At 40.5% G+C, this 13964-nt stretch overlaps 1 protein-coding gene across 1 annotated transcript; it reads right to left on the reverse strand.

The window, feature by feature from the left end:
- Nucleotides 1–216: 216 nt before the first annotated feature.
- leg1.1 (liver-enriched gene 1, tandem duplicate 1) lies at nucleotides 217–8143 on the reverse strand. The gene is made up of 6 exons (XM_036582471.1): nucleotides 7820–8143; nucleotides 5967–6053; nucleotides 5653–5831; nucleotides 3963–4084; nucleotides 2551–2789; nucleotides 217–1404 (listed from the first exon to the last, which is right to left on the reverse strand). The coding sequence occupies exons 1-6, from the start codon at nucleotides 8112–8114 to the stop codon at nucleotides 1253–1255; spliced, it is 1074 nt and encodes a 357-aa protein (XP_036438364.1). The 5' UTR covers nucleotides 8115–8143; the 3' UTR covers nucleotides 217–1252.
- Between the last annotated feature and the right edge of the window lie 5821 nt (nucleotides 8144–13964).

Raw genomic sequence — 13964 nt, forward strand, 5'->3', positions numbered from 1 at the left:
TCACACACAGAGCTCAAACAGTCCTTCAGTATGAATGGACGGGGCTAAAGTGCTGTAGGCTGAATAGGTGGCTATATTTAAATGAGTTCATTGATGTTAGAGAAACAGTAAATTAAAAATGGGCTGTTTTTTTGCAGCTTAGTTCCCATATATGGACTGTACGGACAAGTTAGTGAATGTTTTGATACTTTAACAATGTTTACATACAACATCAAAGTCTTTTATTTGGCTTTTATTTTGGGAAATTCAGTTTTCCAAGATATGAGTCATTGAAGTACAATATTCAATGATACATTTTTCTGAAATAAAGCATCAAATCCAGTAGCACTGTAACAGAAAGCACCTACCTCTGGTGTGGGAAAAACAAGTCTCTTTTTTGAGGAGGAGAGATGATCTGTGATTTTTGCTTGGGGTGTCATAGCAGTAATACATGAAGTGATCAGTCTGCACCACAGCTATTGATAGCGACTTAACAGGGTGAGTGTGGTGTTTATTCACTGACCCAGCAAACTCCAATAATCTAGCATTTTTAGAAAAACCAAAAGGAAACAACACCTGGGCCAGGTAACCAGCATCTGACACACTGTGTCAGGTGTGTGGGCAGCTGGAACAATACAAAAAAACATGCATGGTCCAGGGCTGAGGAGCCCAGTTTCAAAGGAATGGTTCAATCAATAATGCTAATGTTGCTAACAATGAATGAAAGTGAATAGCTAGCTATTGGAATTATGACAATGAGCTACGAGGCTAATGTAGCTAACCCTGTTGAAAAAAGAAGGTGTAAGCTGGTTTATGCAGGTCTGGTGCTGGTTTAGTTGGTCACCCAGGATAGTCATGATGGTGGGCAAGAATACCAGCATCCAAAACACAACATGCTGGCTTAGCTGGTGACCAGACCATGGTGGTCTGCGCTGGTTTTCTAGCAGGGACGTAAGAAAAGCTTTTGCCTCATCAATTAGCATGGATGTAACTGCATGCCTACTCACATCAAACAGTGTGGAGCTGTTAACTAGTTCATAATATATTTAATTATGTGGTTTCTGGTGCTGAATGAGACACTTATTTATATTGGTCAGGATAGTTTGCTCAATGTTAATTGCTGTGATACAAGCTTTCATTAATTGTTAGTCTAGTCATACATCCATAAAACAGGAAACAAACTTCAGACACCAAACAAGTTGACTGATCGACTACATTTGAGGTAAGAGGTGAAAAACTGGGTGAAACTTTAATGGATTAATGGAGGTTCCTCTTAGCATTTGGTGGTCATCTCGGTCAGGATGGACAGCATGCTGGAGGTGGCGAACTGTGGGTTGAAGAGGAGGTCATCCAGCAGGGCACGACCTTTCACACGGGCAGCGGCCGAGCACATCGCACGCTGCCACATCGAGGTCAGAGTTCCACCTGGGAGAACACAGTAGAACGTGTGGCTGGTGTGTCTAATAGTGCATCGACAGATGAGTACAAAACTTACACAAGACGCTCTGATTTATGCCACGAATACATGAATAAATAAATGACTTAAATTAAACCGTGAACACATACATTCTTAAAAACTAAGGTTCTTGGTTCTTGATACATGTTTTTTTTTAAATGCTCCTCTCACTCTTACATCTCATTTTCCAAAAAAGTGTTTTTTAATGAACCAGCCAATGAAAGATTCTCTAGGTTCCTCTGGCATTACTTCCTTTTTAGCTCTTTGTTTGTAGTTCAGCATGCTTTTGGAAGAACCCATCAAAACTCTTTCACAGACATTCACTTTATCTAACATACCTGATTCAATTCATTCAGTAATTAATATATGAGCTGAATTGAGTAGAGAAAACACAAAAAAGTGCAGGTTGCCAGGACTGGGATTGGGAACCCCTCTTTTAGATGCTTTTGTTTCAAACAGCACTAAGAACATCAGTCAAGGTTTAATTAGTGACCTCTTATGACCTTAAATGACCTCTTAGTCAAAAAAAACAAAACACCAGGCTTATTGTTCAGTTATTAATTTTAATTAATTGTATTATTTACCTACTCAGAGTTAAGGGTTTAAACAAAAGGTTGGATTCCTCCTTCCCCTTTTATTATAACTGGGGTTTTGTGCACGTCTAAGAAACTGCCACTAGAGGGAGGGAGAAGCTTGTTTATCTCTTCTCTGTCTTCCTCCAACTAAACATCTGTCTATTCTTAAAGATCTTTACAGAATGTGAGATTTCAATGTAAACATGCATGAGTAAATGAGTCAAATCCCAATAAGCCTTGATTTATGGACAATGTATTGCCAATATCAGATGTAAACCATGTAACTTCATTTTTACTTATTTATTTTTTAGCATCATTTGAAAACGCCAGCTGCACTACACTATGTGTGGACATTTTATGGGCCAGTAGAAACAGCCCAAAATGAATAAAATCTTGCCTCACTAACTTTTTTAAACATTACAAGTTAAGAACATTTTCTCCTTCTCTTGAAAAGATGCCATCCATTCCACTCTTCTGGCTCACCTGTGGAGGGAGCTTGATTATGAGGCCATGTTGTGTGTCAGTTAAACATTTGCTTACCGAGCAGTTTGTTGATACTGGTCATCCAGCTGAAGATGTACAGGGTGTGGTTTTCCTCAGTGCTGAGGTCAGCAATTTTGGGCGGCTTGTCCGTTTCCTGCAGCACTCGGCTGGGCAGAGGGGTCATGAACTGCACGGACTTCTCCATGCTGGAATGGAAGTGGGAGGCCCCCACATACTGAGCAGAGTGCAGCCAGCTGTCAATGAAGGACCGCTCAGGACTGGAGTAATGTGTCTTCCTACACGAAGGGGGAAAGTACTTATTCAGGAACAGATCTGTTTGAAACATTTTTCCCTGCACAACAGAGCCTAAAAGACATGCACTACTGCTGATAAACCTCAGCTAATACATGTTTGGTGTCTGGCGTTTGCTTCTTTAGTTTTAGCACTGGAGCTACAAGGCTAATGCTAACAGGTAATGAAAGCTGATACACCTTCAATGAATCATCACACGTTTGTCCCAAGTTTCTGACTCTGTTTGATATACTGTTATCTATATAAATGGACAAAACATTCAGACTTTACATTAGCACACACAATGGTGTGTGATGACTGTGGCATGCCATTAGCACCATGCCAATTGGTGGTGTATAAGCTTACATGACTTTTTAGCCTCCTAGCTCCAGTGCTAGAAGTTTGCTAGAAACAAACTTTAGACACTAAACATGTTTTGGCTGATTGACTAAAAAGGGGGAATTAAAAAAAAACTTTAAATTTGATAATTCGAGGACCAAAGCGCCACACCGCCTAGTACAGGGGTATCAAACCGTACCAACAAGAGGGCCATATCAAAAAATCTCAGCAAATCTGTGGGCCAGCTCTGTTTTTATTTCATTTTTACTCAACATTTTGCCACGACCCAAACGGGCTACGTTTTATTCAAATTGGCAACAACAAAATAGGCATTAAATACTTACTCAAAAATAATTCTAAATAAAAAAAAAAATATTTTACGTAGTTGCTGCTTATTTGCTTGAACTTGAACTTCTTTTTGTGTAGCTGCTGGCCCACAGGTTGTTGTTGGGGAACACACACTTTGTTGCACTGCATGCTGGGGACTGTAGTGCATCTCAGGGTAAAACAGGTTAATAAGAATAAAAAATTAAAATCATTTCATGGGCCAAGTCAGGCATGTGACACAGGCCTATGTGTTTGACACATGTGGTCTAGTATTTTTTTTGCTATGTCACACTTGATTAAGTAGTCCCACTGGTGTGAAAATCATGCATGGTGTGGATTCAGATCATTAAGTTGTGGCCATGACTTAATTATCAAAACAATTATCTCATTCCCACCCCTTACTGAACCAGTGGGCCTCCATACCTGATACAGTTCAATCACTATCAACAGTTAAGACAATGTACAGCAGCCATCAGGCAAACCAGTCTTTAGAGGTGAAATCTGAGGCTCACTTATCAGCGCAGGTGCTGCTGACCGCGTCGAGGGAGGCCAGCTGAGCTGACCACATTAAACCCAGGATCTGATCCCTCTTGTCATCGTCACTCGCTTCTGATGCACTGATGGTCTTCAGAGACTGCAGAGGGAGCGAGACGCTAATCTAATTATCAAAACCACAACTGGAAACTGCAAGCGCTGCCTTTGAACAGCACGTTCCAGTCAGACAAGCAGGAAACTAAAGAATGTTAAAGTATATCACTACAGATACAGATCAATGCAAAGGTTTAGGTGCCCTTTGTCAAATTCCACGTTGAGTGAAAATAAGTTAATACATCCTCTACAGATACACATTGGTTTATCTACTGAACTTAACATATTGGAGAAAAATGACATAAAATGAGTCCTGTGCAAAAGTTATGACACATTTTATGCTTTGTATTTTTAGCAACATGTTAAATTCAGCAAATAAATAAAAATTATGGACTAAAATAGCCACATTTATGCAGGTGTTAACTTAAAAACATGTTATTTGACTGATTAAATAAAATAAACAGCGGTGACACATTTATAAACAAAAATGTATAATGATATTTTTAAATTCTTCATTTGAAGAACAGTCTAACAGGATGAAAAACCTAATTTGTTATAAACATAATGAATAAGTCACCTTAGACCAACATCCTATTAGCTACTTGATACCATGAACTTTATGATAGTCACTATATGCTGGTTGTTGTTGTTGCTCTATAAATTATCAAAATCATTTTTTTTTTATGAACCATGCAGTTGTTCAGTATAGAAGCACATGATATACTCATAAAGTGTGTTGGACCAAAATTGAAAGGACCACGCCTCAAGCTCTTCTTCCTCTTCAATCTAACTTCCTACAAATTTCCATCTCTACCTTCTATTTCGTGAGTTTTCCCACCCAGCCACTTCCCCATCTCCTCACTCCTCATATCTCTCAGTCCTACCTCTGTTCATCAAGGGGGTGGGGGGCTGTCCGGCCTTCTAGTTTAACCCCTTAAAATCCCAGGCTTATACATGCTAAGGTTTATTATCCAGTAACTACAGGGACTTCAATGCAAACTGGCGGAGCTATTCTTAGGCTATAGAAATGTGTAATAACTGGCCATGTAAGGGGTTAAAGAAGAGTTTCCCTAGAACTCCTGGCCAAGTTCTTATGCTTCATTTGCATGTTGCCATTGAAGAAAAGCAGTACGTGACGGCATGCAACCATGCCAAACAATTACAATGGTGACAGCGTCACTAGCTAAAATGGATTCTTGACAAAGGAAAGCTTTATAAGTGTTGACTGTTTATTTAAGGTGGTAAAAAGTCAGGAGGATGCTCTATACTCGGTTCATTTTATGCTGTATAATACTCTGCTAGCCTGGATTTCAACAATGAGACGTTCGGCGACAGTGGGGCTCAGATCAACATCCAGTTTATTCTACCAGCACTGTTGTTAACAGCCATCAGCACTGGTGGACTTTCTGCTGGTGCTCATTAAAAACAATGGAATATCTGGTTCACAGTTGGCCGTCTACCGTCATAATGTAATCACCAAGCAGAGGTCAGTCCCATCCTACATCAATACAATGGTTGGGTTCTACAACCATATGTGGAAGGTCTGCAAATTGCCTTGTATGTGAACCATATAAACTATATGAAAAGTATGTACATGGAAAAATGGATAAGTACCTGAAAAAATGTGGCCCATTTTTGTATGGCGTCGGGGTGCACGCTGGAACAGGTGCTGGAGCAATAATCGCTAGCCATCTCCGCAGGTACCTGAATCTTCACCTGAGCCTGACCATCTCCCACCAAACCTGCCTCAACAGCCACCAGGAACGGAATCACAGACAGGTGGTAGTTCGCACCTGGACAGAGGTGGACGGAAGGGTGGTGGAGTGAAGAGAATAGCCATCAGTGTGATTTTAATCTAGATACAGAAATTCTGACAAACGATGTTACATTTATGACCCTCAGTCATAAAGGTCCTCAACACTACTTACACCCCCACCAGCTGCTGGTAGCAATACACACAGGGTCGGAGCTCTCCTGCCCACAGGTACTCACACCTGTAGGATCGACCAGTCGACCTGTGAAACAAAGCAAAAGTTTCTGATGTGAAAGTATTCTCTCTCAGGTGTGCGAAAGGATAATATTTAAAACTGTTTTCAGGAAATCTTATGTAGACTTGCTTATGTGGTGTCTGACACTGTATGATATACTAAATACAGAAAACTCAGCCTTCAAGATGACAGTAACCTTATGTGTAGGTTCATTAGACATTACTTAACATGGTTTGAAGCAAGTGTGTGTTGATTTAGGCATGCAGTTTGCATGGTGCTAATTCCTGGGGCTATACATTTCAATTATTTGTTAGCAGTAGCTTCATAGCTCTAGTGTGAAGCTAAAGAAGCAAAATTCAGATACAATCTGAATCATCTTGATCAACTACATTTGGGGGTAAATAGTAAACTGTGTCGTTGTTACTCAAACTGTTGCTTTGAAAAAGTGATCCCAGCTACACTGTTAGCATGTCATTTTAGTATTATCCCATCAAATGTGTTCATGCTAATATGCTCAAACTTGTCTCAAAGGTTTTGGTGCACCATAAGGGTGGTTTAGATAGTTTGGAATATACAAGACAAGCCCAACTTTACTAGCATAGTGAGCCTTGCTAACCTGTCTTTATGAAACCAAAAGCCAGAGAATGGTGGGTTTCTGATACTGGATTAGCACTCCTACTCTGATACATGATGAACGCAGATCAAGGTCAGAATTAAGATGCAATGGTCAAGTCTTTCACTGGTCAGAATTGTGGTCCTAACTTTTTTGGGTTTCCAGCCCAGCTGGAGGAGAAGCCCCCACAGCAGATCTTATTTGGTCATAAGGCCTTATATGTGAGTAACTATGTAAGTGTAGGGTCCCGTAAAAGATTTGGTACAGTAATTTTGGTCAGTACAGCTGAAATTGTAGCATGGACGCGTTAAGGGGGTTTAGTTGAAGTACTATGATCCTTCAAAAAAAGAGTTGCCCTAATACTTTGTCACTAATCCTGACACATTTGCCTTTATGCTCACCAAAAACCAGAAATGAGTAGGAAACTGATTGTGGATTAGCACTTCTACTCTGAGATGCATAAAGAATGGAGGTCTTGGCCTTAGAGCTAATAGTCCAGAGTTAGAATTCACACTGCTTGGAAATGCGGCCTATGATGCTGCCTAATCTGAGTTTCCAGCCCCCCAGAAGAACCTCGCAGCAGGTTCTCATTGGCTTTAGGGCCCATAAATCATATGTAGGGGTTGAAGCTATGACATGAAACATAAGATATCCTGTCTCATTAGTATACGTATCTTGCAAATCTGCCCTTATGGTCTCCATGTGTCAGAGAGAAACACAAACTGAATTCTGGATGCAAGGATCGGAGGGATAACTTGGAGCGTAGCTCTTCGAGTTAACATCTCATTTGAGTGATGTGCCATAAACTTTATTCTTGCTAGCATGCCCTTCATAAAATTTATGATTATGTTGGTTCAGCATAAGGTGACTTCAGATGAACTATAATGGTCCTTCAAACAATCTCTCTCTGAAAACAATTTGAAATACAGTTTATTCATGATAAACCATATATCACTAGCATAGCCAACTTGCATTTCTGTCTCTGAATTAGCATTCCTAATATTTAACTTGCATTATGAATGCTGACCTGAAAAACTCATAGCCAACTCTGTCTTCATGATCATGAAAAGCCTCAGATGAATATGAGTCCGATTCTGGATTAGCCTTCCTATTTTGACGTGTAGTGAATGCTTACAGGCCTGGAGTTCATAAACACCACTCAGTCGTTGGTAACGTTTACCTGATTTGAGTTTCCAGCCCAGCTGCAGAGGAAGCCCCCAAAGTGGGTTTTCAGTGGCTCCAGGGCCCATGGAGCTCATGAAGGAATTTGTGGCATTGATCATCAGCCTGTACATGGCCATCCTCTGCAAGTAGTCCCATGGGTCCAATTTGACCACTCCATCAGCCTGTGGAAGCTCAGACAGAAGGGCCGGGGCCTTCTCCCAGAGGATAGGGAAGCCATTCTCAGTCACCACTGCTGCTCTGCAAATGGTGACTAGCAGGACAGCCACTGCAACAAACCCAGTGAAATGCATATTTGGAGATGTGGCTGGACTGATAAAGTGGGCAGAGGCTTTTGTAGACTGGGATGGCAAGGACTTTGATCAGAAACAAGGAGAGAGGGAATTGCATAAAAGCAGAGAGGATGGGGGAGGCGGGGGTGGCAGAGGCCTCAGTGTCTTCTCTTGTGATTGAAGCAAAAGTTTGACCAAAAATCTGATGTAATCATTATACATTTGTCTTAGCCCGTGTTGAGTTGTCAAATAGACTTGGTTATGTGGTTTCTGACACTGAATCACACACTGTCATCTATAAACATGGTCTAAAGTAAGTCATAAAGACAAAACAGTACTAGCAACCATCATTTGTCTACATTTTCATCCATGTTTACAAATAACAGTACTTATAGTGGCAGAAGCTACATCAGAAAGTCTCAGCTCCCATTATATATCACTAGTTACTTTAGCTCAGGTGCGAAAATAAAGAACCAAACTTTAGTCACCAAACATGCCTTGGCTGATTGACTACTTTTGCAATAAGGACTCAACAACCCCTCGAGCAGCTATGCTTGGACAGACTGTCCCACTGTTATAGCTGTTGTGGGAAAGTGAACTCTAGAAATGCAGATTTCACTCACTTTCAGCACATTTCAGTTCCTAGTGTACATACGGTACATACTGTGCACTCGTTCTTATCCTAACAATCACATTGCCAGATCAATAGCCCTTACATAAACCCAAACCAGCGGCCTTCAGTGATGTAACAGACTACCAGGGATCAGGTTAGGCTTTAAGGAATGGATCATTTTGGTCTAATTACAATAATACTTTACATACAAACACACTGCATTCAGCCTTAATCTGTTGGTATATGCGTTGGTACAGTTTCAGCTCTGGTTCACTGCTGATTATATTGTTAATTGTGCAACAGAAGCTGTAGAACTACAGGATGAACACTGGAGACCAGAAATGGAAGTAGTACAGTAAAAACAGTAGAAATACACAGCTGAAGAGTTCAAGGTGGCTGTATGAAAGAATATTCATTACTGGGCACTGTCAGGAGGGACTCTGCATTGACAATGTATTTTTAGTGCAGCACTAGGCCCACATTGTGTCACAGATGCATGGCTTTTATCAAACAGAGCATTCAACCACAAATGGCATTTTCCTAGGGAGGGCCTAAGCTAGGCCTTAATAGTGAAACACCATCAACGTAGCAAATTAGTCCAAATTTCAATTCCTCACTCTTATAACAACACATTTTACATTACTACTTTCATAACAGTTACTGAACAATTCATAGCATTATATTAATTCCATTACTGTAGCTCCACTGCTCTCCACCTTCCCTACATGTGGTCGATCAGCCAAGACGTTTAGTGTCCAAATTTTGCTTCATTAGTTTAGCACTGGAGCTGCAAGGCAAACACTAGAAGTCAATAGTCACCCAAATCTTTTCCACAAATATATCCCCAAAACTTCTCTCAACCTGCATCCCTGAACTATAAAACTGAACAAAACCTCTCTGTGTACCTGAAAACAGGGGCAGCCACTTTATTTAGACAAGTTTTGTGCCAAATTTATGTTTGTAAGTGCCCTAAACCACAGCAACAAGTGGAGTTGGGGATGTGTTTTATCGATTTGGTTTGAGTGACTGTTTACTTCCAGTGTTAGCAATGTTAACTCATCAACCTTGTATAACACCCAAACATGCCTTGGCTAATCGACAACATCAGGGTAAGTGGAAAATTGTGTAATTGTGTTTTTATAGTCAAAGTTATAACATGCTGGCAGTATCTCACCATATAGCACCTCATCAGGTGTACGATTGCAATTATTCTACAGTTTTGTTGTTAGCATTTATCATTAGCTGTTGAGACAATGACAACATAATAACTGATTAACGAGAATTTATTTGCTTTGCATGAAGAAGAAGGACAGCTCCATTAAACAGTCTATATACTGCTCCCAGGGCAATGCGAGGTTACACGTGAATAATATGGAGTTATACTTTAAAGAATGTGGTCAAAATGTGACAATATCAGGATATATTGTGGTTTAATGTATACGTTTTATGGTTTAGTTACTAAATACTAAGCTTGAAGTTTAAGGGATGAAAAACAGGCCAAAGAACTGACCTTGCCAAACACAGAAAAAGTCACATCACGTTCATATTCCTTGGGACCTGTCAAATAAACACTTTTACAAATGAGGCAATGATGCAAACAGAGCTTGTTGTTGGCAGACTGTAGTCTCACCTGTGGGATTAGTTCTGACTGGTCTAATCTTGTGGGTTAAAAAAAAAGGTGTGAAATTTGGGGTAAACATGAGCCTGTTTCATACAGGCCTAACGAGTCCCTCAGCTCAGAGAGGTGTGAAAAGAGCAAGCCAAAGCTAACACTTCTAATGACCTTAATGAGACACACATCACTCTGCCTCCATTGAGACCACTTACACCTGTTTTGCATCACATCATTATCTCATTAGCTCCTTAAAGTTTTAAACAAACTTCTACTTAGTGTTTTTTTTCCACCTATGGCACAAAACTTCACTCCACTGTTAAAAAATGCTAATGTTTATAAAAGATAGTTGAGATATATTTTGTTCTTTAATTGCATTGATGGATTGATTTATTGGTTAATAATTAAACATCGTTAACTGTGACTTTCACATTTAATCTCTGAATAGGGATAGGGCAGATAGGGGTAAATATTCATTCAATATACTTAACATTAATGTCTTCACCCCAACTACTCACTACACTGTAAAAACTGATTTGGACTTTGACTATTTTCATAGAACTAGAAGTTCAGTGAACTTGAAATTTGAGCACAGTCTGTTTACTTTCTTTTAAATCTACTTTTAAAAGTGGAATTGTTATATGACATTTTATTATTTAGTATGTGTAGAAAAACTGTAGAACATACTGTCTCAAAACTTTGTCAAGTGCATGGCATTATAGAATTTGTCTAATATAAATTACACTATATGGACAAAAGTATTGGGACATCTACACATTACACCTGCAGGAGCTTCTATGAATCCCATTCTAAATCCATAGGCATTAATATGGAGTTTGCAGCTGTAACAGCTTCCACTCTTCTGGGAAACTTTCTACAAGATGGAGAGAGTCTGTGGGAATTTCTGCCCATTCATCCAGAAGAGCATTTGTGAGGTCAGACACTGATGTTAGACAAGAGGGCCTGGCTCGCAATCTCCGTTCCAGTTCATCCCAGAGGTGTGTGATGGGGTTGAGGTCAGGGCTCTGTGAGGGCCAGTCAAGTTCTTCCACATCAAACTCACCCAGTCAGGCCTTTATTGTGCACTGGGACTCAGTCATGCTGGAACAGAGAAGGCTCTTCCCCAAACTGTTCACACAAAGTCAGAAGTGTACAATTGTCCAAAATGTCTTGGTGTGGAAGCATTAAGATTCCCCTTCACTGGAACTAAGGGTTCTAGACCAACCCCTGAAAAACAGCCCCATATCATCATCCCTCCTCCACCAAACTCTACAGCTGGCACAGTGCAGTCAGGCAGGTAACGTTCTCCTGGCATTCGCCAAACCCAGACTCGTCCATCAGACTGACAGATAGAGAAGCTGATTCGTCACTCCACAGAATATGTTTCCACTGCTCCAGAGTCCAGTGGCGGCGCTTTACTCCACTCCATCCGACACTTGGCTTTGTGCTTGGTGATGTAAGGCTTGCATGCAGCTGCTCGGCCATGGAAACCCTGCCATGAAGCTCCCGGCGCTCAGTTTCTTTTCTGATGTTAAAGCCAGAGGAGGTTTGAACTCTGCAGTTATTGATCAGCAGAGCGTTGGTGTCTTTTATGCTCTATGCTCCTCAGCACTCGGCAACCCGCTCTGTAACTTTATGTGGTCTGACACTTCGTGGCTGAGCTGCTGTGGTTCCTAAACACTTCCTCTTTTCAATAATACCACTCACAGTTGATCGTGGAATATCTAGGAGGGAAGAAATTTCGCAAACTGACTTGCTGCAATGGTAGCTAGCTCCATTTAAACATAATCTGCTAATGAATTTGAATACTTATAAGGGACTGCATAACAATTCATAATAGTCGATTAGTCTTTAGCATATTAAAAATATCACTGTTCTAGATGTGTTTGAAATTGTTTTTGGTTAGTAGCTTGCTTATAGGAGTTGGTTTGGGAGGCACATGCTGTGCTTTGAAGTGTGTTGTTTGCTGAGTTTTTTGTTGTATTTTAGAAAGTTTTAGACTCAGGCACTCTGCACACAAAGGTACACAGACTGTCTGATGTAAACTGCACACTAAAATCACCAGAGCTCTCAGAATCTCTCCTCTCACAGAGGGTTTAAACTGGTTCTGGTCTGTGCACTCTGGCACTGTCCGATGGGAAAATATGCAATCGTTTATCAAGCTAGATGGTAGTAGGTGGGTAGCAAGTAAACAAGATATCCTTGTATGTTTGTGACCTCTGCTCCTAGTTTGTTTTTGTTGTGCACACCTTTCCTATCATGGGTCTCTGAACCTACTGGTCTGGCTTTAAAAGCTTGAATTTCTGTGCACTCTTATGCAACTTGCACTGAACTTGTTTTCATTTTGTGTAGTTCTGTTCACCACAGTTTTTTTATTTCAGGCTCTGTCCTCGACTAATCAACTACCCACAGTGTCCACTAACAGATTAATTAGCCAACTAGTTGACTAGTCTATGCAACACCTACTGAATATATGATTGAAAATTTGGATAGGTTATCTCAGCTCACAAGCTCAGTTAAAATCAACTTGATGTCAAGCTATTTCACAGACACATCAGATACATCACTACATTGGCAATGAATGAGGTGCCTCGGTCAGGGCTGAAACACAACTGGCCCTTTGTTTTTCCTGAGGAACCTGATTGTTCATTATTAGTTCTACCAGGAATGGCAAACATGGTTATGCTTTAAAGGTGAAAGCAGACATTCTAGAAGGTCTAGAGTAGGGTTTCTCAACCTGTGGGCCCACAGACCACTAGAGGGCGCTTCACAGCCCACTGGTGGTCTGCGGGCCTGTACTCAGAGGGAGAATTCCGTTTGACACTCCACCCGTATTCAGGTCTGCAGCAAACAGCTGAACCGGTTAGACAGATACCCACGTCTCAGTCCGCTTCAACCCGAACCCTGATTGGTTCATTGCTGATGGAAATGCGCTCTGTGATCAAATGAGGGAATTCATCAACACAGCTGGCTTTCCTTCTCTTCTAGAGGCACAATGACACCATACAGTCAGCATAACGACTGTTTTAACGACTGACTCTTTAGACATTGAAAAGCTGCTGATGAACAACAGATGAGCCATAAAATAATAGAGAAGAGATGCGTTTGATTTCAACTCGGTCGAGCATCAGGGACCTGAGTGGTTAAACTCAAACTGATAAACCAATGACAAAAAAGCAGAGATCAGGTAAGATTTACAATTATTGTTGATTGTGACGACGATAATCCAAAAGCCCAGTGAGTGGGGTGTGGTTTCAAAGGCATCACAAAAACCCTCAAAACTAGAGACGTCTCGAAACCAAACAGTTACTCTTTGGGAAAAGCCAGTGGAGCATTTTCAGTGAAAACACAATTGACAGCAGCTCCAAATCACATCTACCTCATTCATTTCTATTCTTTTTTACTCTTTTCTTCCCGTTTTAACATCACTAGAAACATGGTTTTTTTAAACTTGTTTCATGTTTTTTAACATATCTGCAAATTTTGCAAACTTACTGACAACCAGAAAGGCCAATCTGATATTTTTCAGGACCTAATTTTCAGGTTTTCAGTGTCAGCATTTAAGAAAAGAAAAATAAAGTTATATTTTAAAAAGTAGTTGTAGTTATGCACAGTTGGGCCTTGGTGTGGAAAAGGTTGAGAACCC

Source organism: Colossoma macropomum, unplaced genomic scaffold, assembly GCF_904425465.1.
Source record: "Colossoma macropomum unplaced genomic scaffold, Colossoma_macropomum, whole genome shotgun sequence".
In the NCBI taxonomy this organism is placed as follows: domain Eukaryota; kingdom Metazoa; phylum Chordata; class Actinopteri; order Characiformes; family Serrasalmidae; genus Colossoma; species Colossoma macropomum.

Excerpts from the sequence above, each read along its gene's own strand:
- leg1.1 (XM_036582471.1), bottom strand. The coding sequence starts at position 8,114 with ATGCATTTCACTGGGTTTGTTGCAGTGGCTGTCCTGCTAGTCACCATT. Across the intron at positions 4,085-5,652 it reads AATGGGCCACATTTTTTCAG|TCTCTGAAGACCATCAGTGC; the intron begins GTACTTATCCAT and ends CTCCCTCTGCAG. Across the intron at positions 2,790-3,962 it reads AGCAGCACCTGCGCTGATAA|GAAGACACATTACTCCAGTC; the intron begins GTGAGCCTCAGA and ends CCCTTCGTGTAG.